Source organism: Agelaius phoeniceus, chromosome 25 (genome assembly GCF_051311805.1).
Source record: "Agelaius phoeniceus isolate bAgePho1 chromosome 25, bAgePho1.hap1, whole genome shotgun sequence".
Lineage (NCBI taxonomy): Eukaryota > Metazoa > Chordata > Aves > Passeriformes > Icteridae > Agelaius > Agelaius phoeniceus.
Window position 1 is genome coordinate 2,506,291 of NC_135289.1, and position 25,591 is coordinate 2,531,881.

Consider the following 25,591-nt stretch of genomic DNA (forward strand, 5'->3'; position numbering starts at 1 on the left):
CTTGCCCTGATCCCTGATCCCATCCCTGCCCTGACCCCATTCCTGCAGTTTCCCCCCAGATCAGGGGAAGTTGAACCCCAGAAGTTCCCCAAAGCAGCCGGGAGTGTTTCCCCTGGTGGCAATGTCACTTTTGTGTCCTTGTCACTGGTTTTGGGTGGCAAACACCTGAGTTTGGAGTTGTTTTTCTGGGATTCCTGCTTTGTCCTGCAGCGTTCTCTGAGTGTAGAAGAGGATGTAGGCCTGGGTCTTGCACACCTCCTCCACACTACATACATTCAGTTTGGAGTCATTGCAGTGCACCCAAAAACCTGGAAAAAAGGGGAAAAAAATCCCTTTTAGCTGAGGCAGGATCCCTTTGGATTTTGGAACTGCTCACAGGAAACATCCACAGGAGAAAAGGCAACTCTGTCTTTTCCTGTAAGCTGGAAAATGGTTTTAATATAATTTTTAATATAATTTTAATTTTTATATAATTTTAGTATATTTTAATAAACATAATGTTAATATAATTTCAATAAATATACTTTTACTATAACTATAATTTTAATATGATTGTTTAAATATAGTATTATAAAATATTATAAATATATTATAAATATTATATTATTTAAATATGATTTCTATAAAAATTAAAATATAGTTTCTAATAGAATTTTTAAAATACAGTTTTTAATAGAATTTTTAAAATACAGTTTAAAATAGAATTTTTAAAATATAATTTTAATACAATTTAAAAATATATAAATTTTAATATAATTTTAAAATATAATTTTTGGGGGTGCTTTAGAAATATCAAAGCATCTTTTAATCAGCCCAAAAGCTGAATTAGGCAGCCAAAAATTCCCAATTTGTGCAGCCAGGAAGGCAGAGCCTGTCCTGATCCAGCTGCTGGGATCTCCCAGCCCCCTGCGGATGTTGCTCATGAATAGTTCCTGTTTTTTCCAGCTTCAAAACACTTTCTGTTCATCTCCTGAATCCCCAGGATCCTGGGCAAACCCAGCTGCAGCAGCTTTGGCAGAATGAAGAATTCCCACCATTCCCAGGGAAAAAAAAAATAAATAAAAAAGCGAAAATAAAAGACAAAAAAATATATAAAAAAATAAAAATACAGCGGGGAAAACAAACTACTGAAGGGCAAGGAGTGGATCCCAAGGAACTGGAATCCTGGGGCAGGGATTCCAAAGGAGGGAAAAGCCAAGGAAGGGGAGAGGGGTGGGAGGGGATTGGCCTGGGGCTCACGCACCTCCCTCCGTGTTGTAGCAATAGGCTGTGTAGTGTCCTGAGCCAAAGCCCTTCCCGTGATGCATCACCACAGCTGAGAGGTCATAGACACAGGAATCTGTGGCAAGGGAGGGCACAGAGTCCCTGCAGCAGTAAGGTTCCATGTTTAATACCTGCTCAAAGAGGACATGGACCCCGATCTTCTCGCGGTGATTGCGCTCAGACCACCTGCAAACACAGATCCCACGGTCAGGGGGCTCAGCAGAACCAAACCTGGGGGTTTCAATCAAAATTCCCTGCAGGAATGCCCCAAACACACAAATCCCACGGTCAGGGGGCTCAGCAGAACCAAACCTGGGGGCTTGAATCAGAATTCCCTGCAGGAATGCCCCAAACAAACAGATCCTGTCCTCAGGGTGCTCAGCAGAACCAAACCTGGGGGTTTCAATCAGAATTCCCTGCAGGAATGCCCCAAACACACAGATCCTGTCCTCAGGGTGCTCAGCAGAACCAAACCTGGGGGTTTCAATCAGAATTCCCTGCAGGAATGCCCCAAACACACAGATCCTGTCCTCAGGGTGCTCAGCAGAACCAAACCTGGGGGTTTCAATCAGAATTCCCTGCAGGAATGCCCCAAACACACAAATCCCACAGTCAGGGTGCTCAGCAGAACCAAATCTGGGGGGTTTGAATCAGAATTCCCTGCAGGAATGCCCCAAACACACAAATCCTGTCCTCAGGGTGCTCAGCAGAACCAAACCTGGGGGTTTCAATCAGAATTCCCTGCAGGAATGCCCCAAACAAACAAATCCTGTCCTCAGGGTGCTCAGCAGAACCAAACCTGGGGGCTTTGAACCAAAATTCCCTGCAGGAATGTCCCAAACAGATCCCAAACTCAAGGTGCTCAGCAGAACCAAATCTGGGGGTTTGAACCAAAATCTGCTGCAAAAACCCCCCAAACACACAAAGGCCAAACTCAGGGTGCTCAGCAGAACCAAATCCAGGGGTTTCACCCCAAAATCTCCTACAGGAACCCCAAACACACAAAGCCCAAACTCAAGGTGCTCAGCAGAACCAAATCTGGGGGTTTTGAACCAAAATCCTCTGCAGGAACCCCCCAAACACAAATCCCACATTCAAAGTGCTCAGCAGAACCAAATCCAGGGGTTTTGGTCCAAAATTCCCTGCAGGAAACCCCCAAGTACATAAATCCCACACTCAGGGGGCTCAGCAGAACCAAATCTGGGGGTTTTGAACCAAAATCTCCTACAGGAACCCCAAACACACAAACCCCATACTCGGGGTGCTCAGTGTCACCAAATCCAGGGGTTTCACCCCAAAACCTCCCTTTGCCATTGATAATTTTTATTTTAGGTGGGGTCTCCCCCTGCCATTGATATTTTTTTATTGTAGCTGGGATATTTTTGAGCCAGATTTCTCCTCTGAACACCTTTAAAATCCTCAGTGCTACCCATAAAACCCCCCTACACCCACCCTAACCACTTTTTCAGAGACTTTTCCTCATATTTTGAGCTTTTTCTGCTTTCTGTTCCACAGGTAAACAGCCAATCAATATTGGCCCTGAATTCTCTCCATCTCCCACTTTTCACTCTGACTTCTCCTTCCAAGCTGCCTGCAAACTTGATTAAAACCCAAAGAAATTAAGGATTAAATGCACAAAATATTAAATTGTGGCAGAAAAAAAAACCCTGCAAAGAGGCAACACCAGGGGGTTTCACAAATGTGATGGCTCAGAAGTTCCACAACTGATTTTAGCAGCGACTGAGGGTATTTAAAGGCCTATTTTTGGTCATTTTTTTCCCCCAAAAATGTCCTCAGAGCCTCACCTGAAGCGTTTAAGGTGCAGCCGGAGGACCTGAGGTAGTCTGTAGATCAGCAACTGCTTTTTAGCTTCACTCAGAACAAGAGGTTTGGGAGAAGATTTTCGCCGTTTACCTGCCAAAAAAAACCCAAAAAACCCCCCCAAGGTAAAGATTATCAGGATCCTGTTAATTCTTAAAGAGAAAAACCAGCACAGGCTGAAATCTTTATTTTATTTTTTTTTTCCCAGCATGGGGATGGCCACAGGAATAAAAAAATTCAGAATTTCTTTCTCCTAATCGCACAAATATTTGTCACCTCTGAGTGAGAAATCAGAGTTTTTCCTGTTGGAATGTTGAGCCCAAGATTTCCTAGGCTGCAGAATTCCAACCAACAGGTGAATTCCAGCTCACAAATATTGGATATTTTATTCTCCCTGCTGCTTTGTGCTTCTCATAGAAGCATTTTAAAAATGCTCCCAGCAACAGCAAAGCTGGAAAAGAGGAAGAATTCCTCCCTCCTCCTCCTCCTCCTCCTCCCAGGAAAGGCTGGAGCAGAAGGGGCCAGGTGGCTGTCAGAGATCCCAATTAGCACAGCACCTGTTAATTGGATTTGTGCAGCCCCAGCTCCTGCAGCAGTGCTCTGGCAGCAGTGCCCCCATTGCTCCTGGCACTTGGGGCCTTTTCCCTGACTCCTCCAGATGGAAAATGTTTCCTGAGCCACTCAGAATTCCTTTAAAGTCATTCAGAATTCCTTAAAAAGCCATCTAAAATCTCTTAGTGAGCTAGAATTCCTGAGCCATTCAGAATTCCTTAAAAGTCATTCAGAATTCCTTAAAAGCCATTTAAAATCTCTTAGTGAGCTAGAATTCCTGAGCCATCCAGAATTCCTTAAAAGTCATTCAGAATTCCTTAAAAACCACTCAGAATTCCTTAAAAGCCATCCAAAATTCCTGAAAAGTAGAATTCCAGACCCATTTAGAATTCCTTTAAAGCCATTCAGAATTCCTTAAAGTAGAATTCCTCAGCCATTTAGAATTCCTTACAAATCATTCAGAATCTCTTAAAAGTCATTCAGAATTCCTTAAAAGCATTTAAAATCTCTTAGTGAGCTACAATTCCTGAGCCATTCAGAATTCCTTAAAAGTAGAATTCCTGACCCATTTAGAATTCCTCTAAAGCCATTCAGAATTCCTTACAAATCATTCAGAATCCCTTAAAAGTCATTCAGAATTCCTTAAAAGCCACCCAAAATTCCTTAAAAGTAGAATTCCTGACCCATTTAGAATTCCTTTAAAGCCATTCAGAATTCCTTAAAAGTAGAATTCCTGACCCATTTAGAATTCCTTTAAAGCCACTCAGAATTCCTTAAAAGTAGAATTCCTGACCCATTTAGAATCCCTTAAAAACCCTTTAGGATTCCTTAAAAGTCTTTCAGAATTCCTTAAAAGTAGAATTCCTGACCCATTTAGAATTCCTTAAAAGCCATTCAGAATTCCTTTAAAGTCATTCAGAATTCCTTAAAAGTAGAATTCCTGACCCATTTAGAATCCCTTAAAAGCCATTTAGAATTCCTTAAAAGTCATTCAGAATTCCTTAAAAGCCACTCAGAATTCCTTAGAAGTAGAATTCCTCAGAAGCCATTCAGAATTCCTCAGAAGCCATTCAGAATTCCTCAGCCATTTAATTCCAATTTATGAACGAATAAATAATTAATACATTTTAGTTCTTTTTCCTCCCAAAGAATCAAAGCAAAGCGGGTTCAGAGGAAGCCGAACTCTCCCGGTGTGTGGGGCAGGATTGACTCCAGGCTCTGCTCCCAAGCACACCCACTCAGGAACGGCTCCCCAGCCCTGAGGCCACACTGCAGGGGTGTCCCTGGCAGGGGACAGTGCCAGGGGGTGGCACTCACTGTTGCACTGGTCACAGGCGTAGATCCTCCCCTCCAGGGCTTCAGTCTCGGTGAATTTGGCCAACATCTCCGTGAGCAGGCACTGGGCCTGGGGCACGGGCAGGATTCCCTTCTCCAGGGCGTGGTAGCGCTCTGGGAACTCCAGGGACAGGTCCCAGAAGGGCTCCACAGTGTTGGATTTGTAGTTGCACGTCCTGCAGGTGACCTGGGACAGGGACACAGGGACACACACAGAGCTGGCTTTGTGATGGAACTGAAATGCAGGAAATTCTCACAGCTGCGGGACTTTGGGCCTTCCCCAATTGGAAGGACAAAAGGGTCATCAAATCATCAAATCTGACTCCTGGCCCTGCACAGGACACCCCAAATTCCCCACATTTACATCTACCCATGTCTCACAGGAGGTGTCACTGCTCCAAATTTGGGGAAAAAAACCACAAGGAGCAGGGTTTTAGTGATGGAACATTTGAAATCTCCTTGTAGGGTCATTGGAAGGGTTAGGACCATCAAATCTGGCTCCTGGCCCTGCACAGGACACCCCAAATTCCCCATATTTACATCCACCCATGTCCCACAGGAGGTGTCACTGCTCCAAATTTGGGGGGAAAAAAACCACAAGGAAAAGGATTTTAGTGCTGGAACATTTGAAATCTCCTTGTAGGGTCATTGGAAGGGTTAGGGTCATCAAATCTGGCTCCTGGCTCTGCACAGGACACCCCAAATTCCCCACATTTACATCTTCCCATGTCTCACAGGAGGTGTCACTGCTCCAAATTTGGGGAAAAAAAACACAAGGAAAAGGGTTTTAGAGCTGTGACACACATTTGAAATCTCTTTATAGGGTCCTGGGATAACCCCAATTGGAAGGTGGCCAAAAGGATCATCAAATCTGACTCCTGGCCCTGCACAGGACACCCCAAATTCCCCACATTTACATCTACCCATGTCTCACAGGAGGTGTCATTGCTCCAGCTTTGGGGGGAAAAAAACACAAGGAAAAGGGACATAAAGGCAAAGGCATCTTAAAAACACATTCAAACCCTAAAACCTCAGGACTAAACACATTCAAACCCTAAAACCTCAGGACTAAACACATTCAAACCCTAAGACCTCAGGACTAAACACATTCAAACCCTAAAACCTCAGGACTAAACGCATCCAAACCCTAAAATGAGGGGCTCAGGACTTCTATGCTTGTGCAGGTTTCATCCAGAAGTGGCACAACTGAAGTGAATTTGTGCTAAATTTGTGCATTTCCAAGGATGGAAATGGTGGCAATTCAAGGGATTTTTTTCCTCGGGAATTAGGAACTCCTAAGAGACTCCTAAATGGGATCCTCAACATGCAGAGCCTTTGTCTAAAACCTCAGGACTAAACACATTCAAATCCTAAAATGAGGGGCTCAGGACTTCTATGCTTGTGCAGGTCTCATCCAGAAGTGGCACAACTGAAGTGAATTTGTGCTAAATTTGTGCATTTCCAAGGATGGAAATGGTGGCAATTCAAGGGATTTCTTCCTGGGGAATTCCTAAGAGACTCCTAAATGGGATCCTCAAGGTGCAGAGCCTCTGCTCCTCGGTGTGAACAGCTCCAACTGGAAAAGCAATTCCATACCTGGCTGAGCAACTGCCCGTGGAAAATGGTGTTGACCACCTTGAGGACCTGCTTGGTGAGCTTCCTCTGCGAGAAGGGGATGAGGATCCTGCGCCTGCTGCCCTCAGACTCCAGCTCCTGCTGCACCTTGTCCAGGAGCTCGCACAGGAACTCCTGCGCGTCCTGCTGGTCGTAGCCGCGGAAGGCGGGGATCAGGCTCCACACGGAGTGCAGCATGGCAAAGGGGGACACCAGGGCCCACCTGCCAGACCACATCACCCTGAACAGGGTGTGCAGCTCGTGGCACAGGGAGATGTGCTTGGAGCTGGGCTCCTTGGGCTGGATCAGCTCCAAGCTGCGGCTGATGGAGGAGGCCCCGTTCAAGGCGGCCGGGGAGCTCTGGACCTTGTCAGGCTTCCCTGGCTCGCCGGCAGCGGCCCCGTTTGCCAGCTTGCCAGGCATCCTGGCCCTCCCATTCACAGTTTGAGCTAAAAGTTCTTCTGTTTCACAGAGATCAAGAGTCAAGAAACATTCTCTGAACTTCTGGAGGTGGCTGAGCACCTGCAGGATGGAGTTCATGTAACAAGTGTTGCCCAGGTTCCTCAGCCCCGTCACGCCGGGCGTCATCAGGGGCTGCCTCCGGATGGAGTAGAACTGCTTCAATCGGCTGCTCTGCACCTGCCTTGAGGTAGGGGAAGCTGTGGCCACCTCCCTGAACTTCCTTGGGATCAGGCTCTCCCTGTGCACGTGGGACAGCAGCCTGGCGCTCTTCCTGGGGGGAGTGCTGGCCAGCTCCTCCAGGAGCTGCCTCTTCATCTCCCGCCGCCGCTGCCGAGCCGCCTCCTTCTTCTTCTCCAGCTCCTCCATTTGTTTTTTCTCCTTTAATTTCAGCTGTCCCCGGGAGCTCTTGTGGAACCAGGTGCGCAGAGCCCTCGCCAGCAGGGCCTGGCGCCGGTGCCACAGCGCCGTGAGCATCTGGGACTGGCCCTGGGGGCTCCTCCTCCTCCAGGCGTCCTCGGCCAGCGCCGTGGAGCGCAGCGTCCTCCCGCTCCTCTGGCCCCTGATGGCCGACAGGGAGCTCCTCAGCAGCTTCAGGTCGCCCTCGGGGTTGTCATTGAGGACATAATCCTGGCAGAGGTAACAGAAGACGTAGAGCTCGTGCACCTCCATGGCCAAGGGGTGCCGGCTCTCCTGGAAGTGCCTCAGGGCGTGCTCCTCGATGTAGCGCCCGCAGGCCACGTGCGAGCACTTGAGGCAGGCCCAGAGGGACTCGGTGGTGTGGCAGTCCACGCACTGCCACTTCTGGGGGTTCAGGATCGAGTGGTCCTGGGCGAGTCGTAGCCGCCCCACATGTTTGCATCTATCCATGACTCACAGGAGGAGTCGCTGCTCCGACCTTGGGGGCAAAAGAAAACAAGGAATAGAGCTGTGACAGATGTGAGATCTTGTTGTAGGGTCATTGGGAGGGTTAGGATCATCAAATCTGATTCTTGGCCTTCACAGCACACCCTAAATTCCCCACATTTGCATCTATCCATGACTCACAGGAGGAGTCGCTGCTCCGACCTTGGGGGCAAAAGAAAACAAGGAAAAGAGCTGTGACAGATTTGAGATCTTGTTGTAGGGTCACTGGGAGGGTTAGGACCATCAAATCTGATTCTTGGCCCTCACAGCACACCCTAAATTCATCCATGTCTCACAGGAGTAGCCACTGCTCTGACCTCGGGGAGAGAAAAGAAACCAAGGAAAAGAGCTGTGACACAGATTTGAGATCTTGTTGTAGGGTCATTGGGAGGGTTAGGACCATCAAATCTGATTCTTGAACCTCACAGCACACCCTAAATTCCCCACATTTGCATCTACCCATGTTGCACAGGACACAGATGTGAGATCTTGTTGTAGGGTCATTGGGAGGGTTAGGACCATCAAATCTGACTCCTAGTCCTGCACAAGACACCCCAAATTCTCCCTGTTTGGAGCTGTCCATGTCTCACAGGAGGAGTTGCTGCTCTAACCTTAGAGGGGGTAAAACACAAGGAAAAGGGTTTTAGAGCTGTGACATGGATTTGAGGTGTTTTTACAGGGTCATTGGAGGGTTAGGATCATCAAATCTGGCTCCTGGCCCTGCACACAACATTCCAAATTCCCCACATTTGCATCCACCCATGTCACACAGGAGGAGTTGCTGCTCTGACCTTGGGGGCACAAAAGACAAGGGAAAGGTTTTAGAGCTGTGATGATTTATTAAAGTTTATGTCTCAGTGACACTGATTTGAAATGTCCTTGTAGGGTCATTGGGAGGGGGCCTAATTGGAGGGGTTAGGGTTGGGATCATCAAATCTGACTCCTAGTCCTGCACAGGACACCCCAAATTCCCCATATTTGCATCTTAATCTTCCAATTACAGCTGCAGGTAATGAAGTCACTGACCCCAAGTTTGCTCCCCCAAATCATTTTTGTTCACATCTCTCAGGGCCTGAGGCACTGAGGTGTCCTTGACTCCCAGGCCTGGAGAGGAAACGGTTTTGTAAAAATGGGAAAGCAGCAGCTGACTCTGGATATGGAGTTTAGAGTTCTACACTAAAGAATTGCAGGATAATAAATGTATGAAAAGCTGGAATCCTAAGTCTTGATAAATGATTGGTTTGACAGAAGATCCCCAGTGAATTTGGGACCCTTTTCCCAGTGCCCCAAGGCTCTGAGGGCTCAGCACTCACGGGGTGCAGCTCACACATCCTCTCCTGGGCCCCGCCGTGTCCCGGGCGTGCAGCAGCCCCATCATCCTCCCACAGTCCTGGAGAATTTAATTATTGGGAAGTCCTCACTGCCAGGCAGCTTCAAAGCCCTGGAGAGAGAAGGGAAAACATCCTGGTGATGCACAGAAAGCAAAGCCTGGAACCCTGGAAGGAGCAGCATTAACCCCTCAGTGCAGAACTCATTTATCCCAGAAATAATTCTGTGGAATTACCCCCAGATCCTGAATTCTCACACACAAAATTCCATTCCATTCAATTCCATTCCATTCCCAGCTTTCATTTTTTTTAATTTGAGCAGGCTGTAAAAAAATCTGCTGATCACATGGAGCCTCTTCATGGTGAGGCTTTTGTAGTGCATGACCCAACATATGGCAGAGGGGAAAAAATGGGAGTCAAAAAGGAAAAACAAACAGGAGGGGAAAAAATGTGGCCCTCCTGTGATCACTTGGATTTTTTTGGCTGCTTGGATTGCCTGGTGAGAGACAGAAGGAGGAGAAGGGGGGAAAAGATCAAGAAAAGAAAAGCTGTGCTCAGTTAAATTTCAGTTCTAGGTGCTTTTTCAAACAATACAAAGGAAGCAGTGAGGGGATGGCAGGTGCAAAGTGCAACAAAATAATCACAGAGGAGAAAAAATGGGGAAAAACGGGGGAAAAACCAGAGGTAGGAGAGAATGGAAAAAGGGATCTGAATGAAGTTGGTTACACAGGGGCCTGGCACACAGAAAATGTGGTTTAAACATCATTTATGAGGTGCAAAGTTGAACATTTGCCAAAGCTTTGAGGCAGGGACTGAGCCCTCACCTCATGGGTGGGCAGGGAGCTGGCCAGGTGAAGGAAATGCGTTTTTAGTGGCCTCAAATGGCACAAATTTGCTTTAATTACCACCTTTATCAGGATTATTGCTGTGGAGGATGGAATCTCTCAGGGAAATATCAAAGCTCCTCAGTTCTTTCTCCTGGACTCCACTGAAAGCTCAAGAGGCCACTTGAGCACCCAAAGAACCCCTGAGGTTTTTATTTAAAGCAGCTCAGAAATTCCCACATTTCCCTTGGGCTGGGCTCGTTCCCTCCCAAACCCCAAGATGTGGAAAGGATTTTGGAAATCCTCATTTAAACAAAGGATTGATTTGCTCTCTTTTTTCCCAAGTTGGAAAAATCCCTTCCTCACCTTTTTCCCTCCCTAAGCTTTTTTTTGGTTTTTTTTTCTCCTTTTTCCTCTTTAATTTTCCTCCTCAGGTGTGGATATAAAAATCCTGGGATTTTATTTCGAATCCTGAAGCTCAGGGAGAGCAAGTGGCAGAAATTCCAGCTTGCAGGAGTGCAGACACTGTGGTAACATTGACAGCCTTCATTTACATAAAAGAATACTAATTATGTTGTATCATCAACATCTGTGATTCTGCTCACTGCCATATGCGACAGTGTGGGGAAATTTAACCCTTCAGCCTCCCCAGCACTGCAAATTTCTACTTTGGAACAAAAAAAAATAGGCTTGAAAGACAGAATATTTTAGGGATTGATCAAACAGCTGGTTGCTCGTGGGCTCTGTGAAGTGTAATTTAAAAAAAAAAAAATTGAATTTCTTCTCAATTCCCAAAGAGGAACAGAGCTGCTGGGTTCTCCTAGGAAATCACTCCCACAGCAGATCCAGGGAATTTAAAAAATAAATAAATAAATAAAAATAAATAAAAGCAGAGTAAGGAATGCTGTGTGACAATGCAGGAGATAAATCAGCAGCCTTTTGTCAACTGCTTTGGCTTTTCCTGTGCCGGGCCAGGAGATTTCCTGCTTGGAGAAGGGAGGGGATTCCAAACACCTCTGGCATTTGACAAAGCAGCTTTGTTATCCCCAAATCCAGGAATTCTCTCTCAGCACAAAAGCACCTTTGATGCTGCATTTGATATTCCCCTCTTCCCTTCAGGTATCCAGGGATAATTCCCTTACAAATCCAGGCCATAATTGCACAGCTGAAAGTCAGGAAGGAATTGGGGTTGTTCCACCCCAAAGCACTCCAATGAGAGGTTTTTCCTCGAAAGTGAAGCTTCTCCACCCCCCAGAGTTCTTCCCATTCAACATTTCTCCTGCTGACTCAGATTTTTTGACTCTTTCCACGAAAAAAAACAAAAAAAAAACCCCAAAGATTGGAATAAATTCTGAATTCTCACACGTTCCAAAGGCAGCTGGAGCAGCTGCAGGTCCAGCTCTGCACCCCCCACACATCAGAGTGAAAAAAATCCCTGGAAAAGCTGGCACAGGACTAAGGAGAGAAGTTTTGCTCTCTTTTCCACATGCACCCAAACATTTTGGGACAATTCTCCTCCTGGGAACAGAGAGCTGCAGCTCCCAGTGGGAATTCCAAGGCTGGGATTAAAGGGGAAGAGGATTTGTGAGTCAGGAGCTGTAAACACAGGAAAAACAAAGCTCAAACCAAAACTGGCAGAGATCACAGGGCTGGAGCTGCCCCAGAAATCCCAAATTGGATGGGACAAGCCAGGATTGGAGGATGGGGAATGAACACCTTGGATTGCAAAAGCTCTGGAAGGAAACACTCAGGGCTCTGCTCTTTGTAATTATCAGCTTTAACTCTTGGCTTTGCTCTTTTTTCGTTCCATAAAGGCTGAATTGAAGGAATCTCTATGAAATCTTCCTACTTAGGTCTTTTCCAGAGAAGGGATGGGGAGGGAAAAGAGGGAGAAGGGGAAAAGAGGGAGAAGGGAAGAGAAAAAGGGAGGAAAATGAGGGAGAAGAGAAAAGAAAAAGGGAGGAAAATGAGGGAGAAGGGAAAAAGAGGGAGAAGGGAAAAAGAGGGAGAAGGGAAAAAGAGGGAGAAGGGAAAAGTAAGAGGGAAAAGAGAAAAGGAGGAAGAAGGGAAAAGAGAAAAGGAGGAAAATGAGGGAGAAGGGAAAAGAAAAAGGGAGGAAAATGAGGGAGAAGAGAAAAAGAGGGAGAAGGGAAAAGAAAGAGGGAAAAGAGAAAAGGAGGAAAATGAGGGAGAAGGGAAAGAAAGAGGGAGAAGGGGAAAGAGAGAGGAAGAAGAGAAAAAGAGGGAGAAAGGACAAGAAAAAGGGAGGAAAAAGAGGGAGAAGGGAAAAGAAAAAGGGAGGAAAATGAGGGAGAAGAGAAAAAGAGGGAGAAGGGAAAAAGAGGGAGAAGGGAAAAAGAGGGAGAAGGGACAAGAAAAAGGGAGGAAAATGAGGGGAGAAGGGAAAAGAAAAAGGGAGAAGGGAAAAAGAGAAAGGAAAAAGAGGAAGAAGGAAAAAAGAAGGAGAAGGAAAAAAGAGAAAGGAAGAAGGGAAAAAGAGGAAGAAGGGAAAAAGAGGAAGAAGGGAAAAAGAGGAAGAAGGGAAAAAGAGGAAGAAGGGACAAGAAAAAGGGAGGAAAAAGAGAGAGAAGGAACCACTTGGAGCACTGCAATCCATTAAAGATGAGTAAAGCTGAATAAAGCCCCCAGGGAATAAAAGCCAAAGAGGGGTATTAGTTCAGCTAATAACATTTTAGAGGCCATTTGAAAACTTCTCACCTTGTAAATCGCTGAAACACTGGGGCAAACCCCACTTCCCTGCCTTGCATGGCTCAGAATCCTGGAAAAAATCTCCCACTGAGCTCCTGTAACAGCTCCCAGAAGCAAAAGCAGCAGAAACAATTCGGCTGCTGCCCCTAAAAGAGAATTACAAGAACCCACCCCAGCTCATTCTGCTCCATTGCTGCACGTTTGGAACCTGATTAAAGCCATCTGCAGGCATCTGGTGACAGCAGCCACTTGCTTTTTCGAAAGAAATCTGCAAAAAAAGCCAAAAAAAACCCCAAAAAATCCCAATGCAGGGGCCAGGAGAGGTGCTGGGTGTTCAAGCCTGGAACGATGCTGCTTTCATTAGTCCCAAAGGGGATTCCAGAATAAAGAAAAGAGCACAAACTGCTGGCAATCGTCTGCCAGGACAGGTGGGAAGCTCGGATTTTTTCACTCATTCCTTCATTCCCCTCCTGGGAATGGCAGAAGTGAAGCACAGAACCCTCGGGGATTGGTGTCACATGAAATAAAGCACATTTAGGGAGGTTTTTGAACCATTTTTTTGCAATACTGTGGGAAAATATGGGTAAAATAACCCAAATCCTGCCCTTTTTTTGCTGTTTCTGGTGGAAAAATTCACCTCCCTCTGCTTTTCCTGGTGAATTCCAACAAGTGGGAGAAGGCACCAAACTCCTTTTGGGTTGGTTGGGAGGGAAATTTATGATTCCACCAAAAGCCTTGGCCTCTTGCAAGGGCTGGAATTGCAAACTCCACACAAAGGGCTGCACATGTGTCTTCCATTGACATTCCTGAAAATCCTGGGAATGGAGCAGGGTTTGGAAATAATCATGGAAAAGGCAAAGAGGAGGTGAAACCCTTCAGTCCACAAAGGGAGGAGTTGGGGGTTTGCACTGCCATGACAGCTGGAAGTTTAAAATTTAAAGTATTGAGTTTAAAGTTTTTAAAGTTTAAAGTATTGAGTTGAAAGTATTTGAAGTATTGAGTTGAAAGTTTTTAAAATTTGAAGTATTGAGTTGGAAGTTTTCAAAATTTAAAGTATTGAGTTGGAAGTTTTTAAAGTATTGAGTTTAAAGTTTTTAAAAATTTTAAGTATTGAGTTGAAAGTTTTTAAAAATTTTAAGTATTGAGTTGGAAGTTTTCAAAATTTAAAGTATTGAGTTGGAAGTTTTTAAAGTATTGAGTTTAAAGTTTTTAAAAAAGTATTGAGTTGAAAGTTTTTAAAATTTGAAGTATTGAGTTGAAAGTTTTTAAAGTTTAAAGTTTTGAGTTAAAAGTTTTTAAAATTTGAAGTGTTGAGTTGAAAGTTTTTAAAATTTTAAGTACTGAGTTGAAAGTTTTTAAAGTATTGAGTTGAAAGTTTTTAAAATTTTAAGTATTGAGTTTAAAGTTTTTAAAGTATTGAGTTGAAAGTTTTTAAAGTATTGAGTTGAAAGTTTTTAAAATTTGAAGTATTGAGTTGAAAGTTTTTAAAATTTAAAGTATTGAGTTGAAAGTTTTTAAAAAAGTATTGAGTTGAAAGTTTTTAAAATTTAAAGTATTGAAAGTTTTTAAAATTTAAAGTATTGAGTTGAAAGTTTTTAAAATTTTAAGTACTGAGGTTAAAGTTTTTAAAATTTAAAGTATTGAGTTGAAAGTTTTTAAAGTATTGAGTATTGAGTTGAAAGTTTTTAAAGTATTGAGTTTAAAGTTTTAAAAATTTGAACTATTGAATTTAAAGTTTTTAAGATTTGAAGTATTGAGTTGAAAGTTTGTAAAATTTGAAGTATTGAGTTGAAAGTGTTTAAAATTTAAAGTATTGAGTTGAAAGTTTTTAAGATTTAAAGTATTGAGTTGAAAGTTTTAAAAATTTTAAGTATTGAGTTGAAAGTTTTTAAAATTTAAAGTATTGAGTTGAAAGTTTTAAAAATTTAAAGTATTGAGTTGAAAATCCACATCCTGCAGATGCCTGAAAATATGGGAATTTCTATTTAATCATCCAGGATGTTAAAAAGAATTGTTAAAATGTTATTTATGTCATAGTTCACAGCTTTCTAAAACTGAATTTCTCTATTTATCCCAGCACATAAAACCCTTTCTCCCCTTTCTTTCCATCCAGGTTTTATTTTTGGGATGGCTTTTGGAAGGGAAACAGGAGCTGAAGGATGATGTGGGCATTAAAAGAATTCCCAGCATTCCTGAACAACTCCAGGGCTCCTGGAGCAGCCAAAAGGGAGAGAATTCCCAGAAATTCCCTGCTGGAATTCCCAAAAATTCCCAGCATTTCCCTGCTGGAATTCCCAGCAATTCCCTGCTTTAATTCCCAGAAATTCCCTGCTGGAATTCCCAGCAATTCCCAGAAACTCCCTGCTGGAATTCCCAGCAATTCCCTGCTTTAATTCCCAGAAATTCCCTGCTGGAATTCCCAGAAATTCCCAGCATTTCCGTGCTTTAATTCCCAGCAATTCCCTGCTGGAATTCCCAGAAATTCCCTGCTTTAATTCCCAGCAATTCCCTGCTGGAATTCCCAGAAATTCCCTGCTGGAATTCCCTGCTGGAATTCCCTGCTGGAATTCCCAGCAATTCCCTGCTGGAATTCCCTGGAATTCCCAGCAATTCCCAGCAATTCCCTGCTGGAATTCCCTGGAATTCCCAGCAATTCCCTGCTGGAATTCCCTGCTGGAATTCCCAGCAATTCCCAGCAATTCCCTGCTGGAATTCCCAGCATTTCCCTGCCTCTTCCATCTGGAGAAGCCTGAAGCAATTACAGCAAAACCCCACATTTTGAATTATATATATAAAAATATCAACCTGGAGCAGGAATTAGAACAGGCTGAGAGCTGATTCTGACTGATAAAAACTTCGAATTTCACTTCAGAAAGTTCCAATTTCACTTCAGAAAGTTCCAATTTCACCTCAGAAAGTTCCAATTTCACTTCAGAAAGTTCCAATTTCACTTCACAACCACCTTGGCACAACCCAGGATTCCCACAGAACTCTGTGTCCACAGGGGTGACAAGAGCAGAGGGTGGTGTCCCAAATCCTGAGGTTTTCCACCCAAATTTCCCTCCTGACCAGAGCAGGTAGGAGAGGAGATTTAAGGACACCAAATCAGCAGAACCGACTCCAAATCTGATGGAAATTCACTTTTTTTTCATGCCTCCCATCCCCAAACTGTTGGGACTCACCCCAAATCTTTGTTTCCTTTCACTCTTCCCCCTGCCCATGGAATAATGAACCAGGGACAGGTGAGACCAAATCACCCCCAGGTGACAAAGCAGGAGCAGAGATCAGCACTCAAATTCCTTCTTTCCTTCCCTCAGATTCCCACTTTTTCTTTTAATCATTCCTTTAAATCACAGCCAGCCACACAAATCCCAAATTTTCCAGCCTGCTGGAAGCATTTTTGCTTTTCCCCACATTATCCCATTTATCAGGAAAACAACACACCCAGAGTTGAGCTTCCCAGCTGATGGATTCCAAATACCAAAACTCAGCTTTTTCACAGAGAAAATCCCATCCAGCTTCCCAATAATAACAACAAACCCCAGCATCAATTTGGGTTTGTTCACCTTCAAAGTCTTTCCCAGTTCCAACCATTCTGGGATTGAGTGCAGAGCTGGTGATGCTCTGACCTCCAGCACCTCCAGCATCCCCAAATTCTGTCCCAAAAAGAGGAATTTCAGTGAGATGAAGCCCGTGGCACAGGGAGGAGGGGAACTTTGGCAGCTGCAGCACCTGTGGCAGCGCTGGGATCCCTTTGTGGCACACACAAAGAGGGATCACAGCACTTGCTGACTTCTGGGGACTCCTCTGCTGCTCTTTTTGGAACCAAACTCAGCTCCACGCTGGGGAAATCCCTGCTGGAGTAGCAAGGAGCCCATCCTGGGAACAGATCTGGTCCCAGAGAGGTGGCAGAGGCCAGGAAAGCCCAGCAGGCCGGGCCTGATCCTCCCCTCAGGAAAAAGAAAAAAGCATTAAAGAAAGAGGAGAGCACAACGGGGGCTGTGGGCAGGGAAGGAGCCTCTGATCCCTTCAGGATCCCAGACTAAAATAACACCAGGATTTCACAGCCCCCTCCATCATTTGCTTTGCCAATCAATTATTTGGGGTTTTGAACCCTAAATGAGTGAGGCAGAACAGCAGAAATTTTTTCTGTGGGGTTTTGTAACAGCAGAAAATTTTTCTCTGGATTTTACAACAGCAGCAAATTTTCTGGGGGTTTTACAACAGCAGAAATTTTTCTCTGGGTTTTACAACAGCAGAAAATTTTTCTCTGGGTTTTACAACAGCAGCAAATTTTCTCTGGGATTTATAAATGGGTAAAAATGAGGAAATCACAGCCATTTATCCAATTGATGCCAGCACAATGAGGGGTTTGGTGTTTGATTTGTCTGCCCAGCCAAGCCCAAGGTGCTCAGTGGGATTTCTGTTCAGGATCCATAGGAATTCCCAAATTCCCACATTCCCATGTGGAGGGAGCTGCTGTGTGCCCAGCTCTGGAAATAGAAAATCTCTGAGCCCTCCACTTGGAGCCTGGGGCTCCACCAAGGGCCTCTGTGCTTTCTTGCCAACAAAGAATTAAGGGATTTACACATCCCCTGCTCAGCTGCTGGGCCTGGTTTGTGCTGGGAAAAGCCAATCCATGCTCTTCTTCAATGTCCAAACAGAGAGCTGAGGTAAAAACTAAAAAAAAAAACTAAAGCTAAATGTGTTAAAAATAAAATAAAACTAAAATTTATCTTTTCAGCCCCAGCCTGGCCCGAGGTTTGTGCCTCAAAAAGGAAAAACATCACTTGTTGAAATCTGTATTTCCCTGGTGGAGATATTATTGATTTGCATATTAGGCTGAAATCCCTTTTTTCTTCATGAATTTCAGGATGTGAGGGGTGGGTGCCTGTGTGCTGCCCCCAGGCCGAGGTGATTTGTGAACTCTCAGGTTGTTAATCTTCCTTAAGAGCTGCAGATCCTGCAGCATCTGTTCTTTGGATAAATTATCCTCCTAAGAGGTTCAAGTTCATCCCTTCAATTTGTCCTCACATGAAACAACAACAGGACAAGGAGAGAAAAGAGGGAGAGGTGAATTTGGGTTTGATGCCACAAAAAGCTGCTCCTAAACCCTTCTAATTTTAGGATAAACAGGATATTTCCTTCCTTATATTCTGATTTATTTCCACATTACCCAAACCAGGAGGTCCAACCATCCTGGGAAGTGCAGGAAAAGAGCAGAACAAATTCCAAAGCAGACTTTTCTTTTTCTCCCCTTTGCTGTTTCCACTTTCCATCATTGAATATTTTATTTCCTCCAAATAAACTCTGCTGGGCAGGATCTCCAGCCCTGCTCAGGTGAATTAACTATTCTTAGTTCAATAGATTTGCTTCTAGTCTTAGTCTGATGCCAGATTAACTCCTGACTGCTGGGATTATGGATTTACCTCTGCAACTAAATCACTTTGCAATCTCACTTCTGGCTATTGGTTCTTTCCAGCTCAGCTCAACAGCTTTTAGTGCCTCCTTTGTGGTTTTGAAAGAATGATTAAACATCATTAAACCCAAGCTCAGGGCTCTTTCTCCCAACTCCAGGGAATAAACAGCCGATTTCAGGGTTTTTTTAAAGAATAACAGAGTTTTACATGGATTTTTAGTTTCCCCAACATAATTAATGCCAGTCTAATAATGGCATTTTTCATAATTAATGCCATTTTCTTCGAAATCTAGAATATTTTTATAGTATATTTTTATATATGATTATAGTATATACTATATATATTATAGTCTATATTATATTATATATTACTATTATAGTATATGTTATATTTTATATACTATTATAGTCTATATTATATTATATATTATAGTATATATTACATTATATATAATATATATTACTATTATAGTCTATATTATAGTATATATATTATAGTCTATATTATAGTATATATATTATAGTCTATATTATAGTATATATATTACTATTATAGTATATGTTATATTTTTATATACTAGTATAGTCTATATTATATATATTATAGTATATATTATATTATATATATTATATATATTACTATTATAGTATATGTTATATTTTTATATACTCTTATAGTCTATTTTATATTATATATATTATAGTATATATATTATATATTATATATATTACTATTATAGTCTATATTATATTATATATATTATAGTATATATTATATTATATATATTACTATTATAGTATATGTTATATTTTTATATACTAGTATAGTCTATATTATATTATATATATTATATATATTACTATTATAGTATATATTATATTATATATATTATAGTATATATTACTATTACAGTATATATTATATATATTATGGTCTATATTATATTTTTATATACTATTATAATATATATTATATTATATATATTATAGTATATATTATAGTATATATATTATATTATATATTATATAATATATATATTATAAATATATTACTATTATAGTATATATTATATTTTTATATACTATTATAGTATATTTTTATATATATTTTAAAATCCAAGTTATTTAGAGATTCCAGCCTTCTTGGGGGGATTCCTGAGGATGTGTTTTTTTTTTCCTTTGGCATTTCAGGCAGCAAACTCCTTCAAACTGCTGCAAAACCACCTCCTCAGTCAGAGCCTCCCTTTAAACCTCCATTTGTCACCACTGCCACGTTCCACGAGCCACATTTCAGAGGAACTCGGAGCTGTCACATCCCTGGACTGCAGCTCTCTGTCTCCATTTGGAAAAGCAGCTGAAATCTGAATTCCAGAGCCCAGCAGAGAGATGAGAGAAGTGTGAGCATCATGGTGAGGAACAAGGAAAAGCTCCTGGTTTTCAGGTATTTTTTATTCCCTCAGCAAAGCCAGACTTCTCAGTGAATTACAGCATAATTAGCTAATTAAAGGCACTCACCTAGCCAGTGTTCTTGCAGAAATCTCAAGGTAGGGCCCAACAATTTGCTGGAATTTCAGCTGATTTGTCAGCAGCTGGAGGTGTAACAGCTCACGTGCTCCTCATTATCATCTTGCAAGCTAAAAGCTCATTAACAACAATTAGGAAAAATATATAAACTTGGCAGCTTTGTGCTCTTTCCTGCCTGCTACAGACACTCCTTAATGCTGTTGCAAAAAGGGAATTTTTTTTTTTTTTTCCTTTCACAGCCAGCAGAACAGTGGGGTTTAATCTGAATTTTCCTCAGTGCACCAGGATATCAATTACAGCAAAGAGATAAATAATCAGCTTTAGTTCACCCAAAATTCCATCCCAGAGACACTGGCAAAGGGCAGAACCTCACCTCCAGTTTTATCTCCTCTCCTTTTGAATCTGGTTTGTTATCATGGGGGGCTCTGGCTGCTCTGTGCTGGAATTCCTGAGCCACAAAAGCCTCACCTGATCCATCTTGGAGCTAAAACCTCCAAAAACCCCAAAGTGAAGAGCACCCAGGGGAACATCAACCAACAACTGAGGCTTCCTCAGCTCTGAATGGGATTTTGAAATCATTTCTGTTCAACAATTTGGATTTGCTCAGCTTCATTAGGAGCAAAGGCTCATTAAGGGTTTGACACTAATGAGGGACCTCTTCCTTTCACTGCAATTCAAGGGGGGCTTTTTCCAGAGAAGAGACTGGGGTGGAGGGGTTTGGGAAAGGGTGGAGGGGTTTGGGAAAGGGGTTTGGGAAGGGTGGAGGGGTTTGGGAAAGGGGAAGATTTTGGGAGAGGTGAAGGGGTTTGGGAAAAGGTGAAGGGTTTTGGAAATCATGAAGATTTTGGGAAAGGGTGAAGGGGTTTGGGAAGGGGTGAAGAGTTTGGGAAAGGGTGAAGGGGATTTGGGAAGAGTGGAGAGGTTTGGGCAAAGTGAAGATTTTGGAAAAGGGTGAAAGGGGTTTGGGAAAGGGTCAAGAGGTTTGGGAAAGGGGAAGATTTTGGGAAAGGGTCAAGGGGTTTGGGAATGGTGGAGGGATTTGGGAAAGGAGAAGATTTTGGGAAAAGTGAAGGGGTTTGGGAAAGGGTGAACGGGATTTGGGAAGGGTGGAGAGGTTTGGGAAAAGTGAAGATTTTAGGAGAGGTGAAGATTTTGGAAAAGGGGAAGGGGTTTGGGAAAGAGTGAAGGGTTTTGGAAATCATGAAGATTTTGGGAAAGGGTGAAGGGGTTTGGGAAGGGTGGAGAGGTTGGGAAAAGTGAAGATTTTGGGAGAGGTGAAGATTTTGGGAAAGGGGAAGATTTTTGGGAATGGTGAAGGGATTTAGGAAAGGGTCAAGGGCTTTGGGAAAAGGTGAAGAGGGTTTGGGAAAGAGTGAAGATTTTGGGAAAGAGGAAGAGGTTTGGGAAGGGTGGAGGGGATTTGGGAAGGGGTGAAGAGTTTGGGAAAGGGTGAAGGGGATTTGGGAAGGGTGGAGAGGTTTGGGAAAGGAGAAGATTTTGGGAAAAGTGAAGGGGTTTGGGAAAGGGTGAAGAGTTTTGGCAACCATGAAGATTTTGGGAAAGGGTGAAGGGGCTTGGGAAGGGAAAGTTTGGGAAAGGGGAAGGGTGAAGAGTTTGGGAAAGGGTGAAGATTTTGGGAAAAGTGAAGGGTTTGGGAAACGGTGAAGGGGTTTGGGAAGGGAAAGTTTGGGAAAGGTGAAGGGGTTTGAGGAAGGGTGAAGATTTTGGGAAAGGTGAAGGGTTTGGGAGAAGTGAAGGTGTGCTGAAAGGTGAAGATTTATGAATATCAAGCTGCTGAGATAAAAACACCTCCCAAGGTTTCATTCCCCAAAGGGGAAAAAAATAAAATAAAAAACCCCAGCAACAAACCCAAGCCTTGATGAAATATTCAAGCTGAAAACCACAAATGTTGTTAAACAAAGTGAGAAAAGTTCTCATTCTCACCAGAGAGGATTCCTGCACAAAATAAAGAGTTGGAGGAGCTGAAACCTTTGAAACAACCCCATCTCCTGACCTCAACCACTGCTCCCACTTACAGGCAAAGTTGTCAGACAACTTCTTTATTATTTCTCTGTTTATTTATAACGATTTCAAACCAAACCCCTCGGTTTTGTTTTGCCTCAGAGCTAGGGTCAACTTCAGAAAACCTTTCAGGCTTCCCTAAAGCTAAAACCACTCAGGAAGGAATCCACACTTCCACACCAGCAGCTGAGTTTTGTAGGATTTTTTTAGAATTTCGTATTATTTTGAATTATTTCCATTTGTTAACTATTCTAAATCAATCCATTAACATCCTCTGAGGGCTGAGGAAACACTAAATTTCATTTTAAGAGTCCCAGCACGTTCCTGTGACATTTCAGTATAAAAACAGTTAAGGAAGGGGGGGAAAAATAAAAAAAGGCCAAGAAAAACAGGATCTAAAAGGCATTTTCAGTCCTTTAGACTGAATCAACCACTCTTGGTGCTGAGCAAGTGCTTCTTGTCACGTGTTCAGAGGTGCTGAGACAACACAGGGCTGCTTAAAAATAATAATTAACAAGTGAGTGTGTTTAGAGCACTGAGGGAAACGACCTGCAGAGCGTGATGTGGGCAGAGCTGCAGCAGCCACAAGAAATCCTCTGCTAAAAAGGACACCCAGAACCTGAATGTGCTTTTTTCTGTCCCCACTGAGCAATTGTCACCGCTCCCTTCCCAACCCCAGCACACCAAGCTGATCCCAAATTCCTCCATCCTCACAAGCCTTGGACCACATGGAGCCGGAATCTCGGCAGGAATTGCAGCAAGAGATTCCTTCCTAACAATCCTTGGCCACACAACAGCCAAAAAAAAAATAATAAATCCCCAGTTTGGGCTTTTTTGGCTCTTTTCTAAGCCCCTAACCCGTTGCATGTGTGACTATTGTCCAAGCCTTGCTCCTGAACAAGCGAAATTCTCTTGTAACCAACCCAGCCTGCACAAATTCCACGCTGGGAAAAAAAAATCTGCCAACTTCAAAACACCCTTTTCCACTTGGAGTCAGCTCGTATTCCCTGGGAGAATGGTCAGGGGAGGAATAAATGCACATTTATGGTTTGCTGGAAGCACAGAGACATCAAATGCTGCTCACACTTGGCACATCACTCCCAAATATCTGCACCCAGCCCGTTCTCAAGGCAGTTACAAACACCAAATAAAACACCAAATGCTTTTCTTGCCTTCTCCTTTTTGGGTTTTTAAACATCACCCAACCTCTCTGACCCTACATAAACCACAGGAGCCCCCCAAGGCAGAGCAGCCAAATTTTGGTGGAAATTCCACACGGGGCAGCTCCCAACACTTTACAGCAACACTCATTTAATCCAAATTTAATCCACTCTGCCTGCATCCACAGGGAGTTTTTTATTCACAATTCCACTAGTTTATCCCCTCTCATCCTCCAGCTCTTTCTCCCATCCTCATTCCCACATTCCCAGCCACACTTCCTCAGCTCTCAGCCCCCTCCACAACACTTCATTTTTTTTGCTTCCAGCCCTACAAATCATCCCTTTTAATCCGCTGCTTTCTGCATTTCTTCCTCACAAAAAATGCCTGAAAACTCCAGGAAAAAAACCCCGCTGAAATCCATCGGTTTTCCCTGGAATCTCCACCTCCATCCCTGGGCTCCAGGAGCATCATCCCCGAGGCAGCAGAGCGTTAAAAGGACCAAATTTCGCCTCGTTTCACACCAGACGAGCCCAGCCACTCCAGGCATCTCTGCCTGACTAAAAACTACAGCAAAAAAAAAACTCTGCAAAGTAAAAGATAACTTCCCACTTTCCCAGCTCCAGCATTTCGGGATAACGGGGATGCTTTCCCCACGCCGTCCCGCAGCTGTTCTGACACAAGGATCAGGCTCGTTCCCTACGTGTAAAGCGCTTAACGGGAGATTTTTTTCCTAAAATTACGCTGGATTCCCGTTTTTAAGGGCTCGGTTATCCCTGATCTGTGATCGTGGCAAAGGGGGATCCCCTCGGAGGTTTAAAAAGGGGGATTTTGGAGCAGTTTTGCTGCCAAAGCCTCCCCCGGATTAAGTTCAGCTCTTCCCCCCTCTTGGGGACACAAACGCACGGCTTTTTAGGCTTGTTTTTTTCCTAAATAAACACAAACCCGCACCGAATTTCCCCGTTTTCGTGCCCTTTTCCCGTTCCAGCTCAGCACGGAGGTTTAAAGGGAGTTTTTTAAGGGTTTTTTTTTCCCCCCTTCCCGCAAAGCCACGACCCCCAGCACCCTCTCACGGTCCCGGCGAAGAGAAGGGGAGAAGGTCCCGGCAAGGAGGAGCTGGAAGGGGATTTGGGGGATTTTAGGGAAAGGAGAATAAAGGGGGAGCCTGGGGAGGTGGGAGTGGATCCCGAGAATGAGGGGGGGAACGTGGAGAGCGGAGGATGTTCCCTCAACAAAGGCAAAGTTGCGGAGCCGCCGAGCCCGGCGCGGGGGTCCCGCCCGCACACAAAGGCGGCGACCCCTGTGAGGGATGAGGGGGGAGCGGAGCGGGGTCCGCTCAGCCCCACCACAGAGGACGGCGGGGGGGTCCTTTTGACGGGGGCAGCGCCGAAGACCCCTCCTCTCCTCCTCCTCCTCCTCCTCCTCCTCCTCATCCCCCATATCCCCCCAGCCCCCTGTCCCTCTCTGCCCTCAGGAGGGGTCGCGTCCCGTGTGTCCCCCCCCACCTCCCCTCGCCGCCCCCCCGCGTCCCCTTTATTTACCGCCATCACCAGCACGCGCGAGCTGTCACCCAGCGCGAGACGCCCCGGCCGGCCACGCCCCCTCCCCGCCCATTGGCCGCCGCGCCCCGCCCCGCCCTCCCATTGGCTGGAGCGCGCGTCGCTCAACGCCAACACCCGCCTCCCTCTCCGCCGCTTACGCCTATTGCGTAGCGCGGCACACAGGCGAAGACCGCGGGTGTTTACGCTATTTGCGTAGCGTACGCACCCCGCTGGCGTAGCGTACGCCGCGGCGAGCAGAGCGGTGTCGGGGCGTACGCAGTCTGCGCCGCCGGCAGGGGGCGCTGTTCAATGGGCGCCGGGGGGGGCGGGCCGCCGCGGGTTCGAGTCCCGCCCCCGCCCGTGACGTACCGGGCTTTGTGAATCGCGGGGCCGAAGTTCGGTTGAGGCTCGGGAGGGTAAATAAGGGTGTCTCGGAGACAAAGAGGCTCTTAAAGGGGCGGCGCGGGGGCCCCCGAGGGGGTGGCGTGGGGTGGGAGGTACCCCACGGCGGCCCTGAGGTGATGGGGTTGCTGAGGGGATGGCGGGGGCGCGCCCCACGGGGGTCCCTGAGGTGAGGGGGGGCACAAGGGGGAGGCTGTGAGGGCTTTGAGGTGATGGATGCCTTGAGATGGAGATCCTGAGGCGGTGAGGGGGAACCCCGGCGGGGAGCAAGGGAGTTCTGAGTGATGAAGACCCTGAGGGGGAACCCCAAAGGGTCCCTGAGGTGATGGGGAGACCATGGAGTCGGGGGGTGTGGGGGCTCTGAGGTGATGGTGACCCCCAGGTCATAGGGGGGATACCGCAAAGGGTCTCTGAAGTGGTGAGGGGACACCCCAAAGTGCCCATGAGGTGATGAGGGGACACCCCAAAGTGTCCATGAGGTGATGAGGGGACACCCCAAAGGGTCCCCACAGACCCCCTTGGACCCTTCCCATCATCTCAGGGACCCTGAGGTGATGAAGAACCTGGGGTGGGGGCTCTGAGAAAATGGGGTCACACCCCACATGGCCCCTGAGGTGACAGGGACCCCAAGGTGATGGTGGCATCAGTGCCTGGCCCATTTTGACCCTGTACCTGCACACAAATCCACACTGGCACAGCTGCAATGAGCCTACA

At 44.9% G+C, this 25,591-nt stretch overlaps 1 protein-coding gene across 3 annotated transcripts; it reads right to left on the reverse strand.

Moving 5' to 3' along the window:
- USP49 (ubiquitin specific peptidase 49) lies at positions 1-24,536 on the reverse strand. Of its 3 annotated transcripts, XM_077190581.1 has the most exons (8): positions 24,476-24,536; positions 19,746-19,864; positions 9,264-9,391; positions 6,568-7,942; positions 4,954-5,158; positions 3,069-3,177; positions 1,244-1,449; positions 1-308 (listed from the first exon to the last, which is right to left on the reverse strand). In XM_077190581.1, the coding sequence occupies exons 4-8, from the start codon at positions 7,912-7,914 to the stop codon at positions 142-144; spliced, it is 2,034 nt and encodes a 677-aa protein (XP_077046696.1). In that variant the 5' UTR covers positions 7,915-7,942; positions 9,264-9,391; positions 19,746-19,864; positions 24,476-24,536; the 3' UTR covers positions 1-141. The 3 variants fall into 3 exon arrangements, with proteins under 3 accessions (XP_077046696.1, XP_054504672.1, XP_054504671.1); XM_054648697.2 differs by lacking the exon at positions 19,746-19,864 and having other exon boundaries at positions 24,476-24,529; XM_054648696.2 differs by lacking the exon at positions 24,476-24,536 and having other exon boundaries at positions 19,746-20,529.
- Positions 24,537-25,591: the final 1,055 nt, after the last annotated feature.

Bases quoted from the DNA above. Each gene is read 5' to 3' on its own strand.
- USP49 (XM_077190581.1), bottom strand. From the start codon at position 7,914: ATGGATAGATGCAAACATGTGGGGCGGCTACGACTCGCCCAGGACCAC. The intron at 5,159-6,567 runs GTATGGAATTGC...TCCCTGTCCCAG, and splicing joins ACGGGCAGTTGCTCAGCCAG to GTCACCTGCAGGACGTGCAA. The intron at 309-1,243 runs GTGCGTGAGCCC...CCTTTTTTCCAG, and splicing joins TTGCTACAACACGGAGGGAG to GTTTTTGGGTGCACTGCAAT.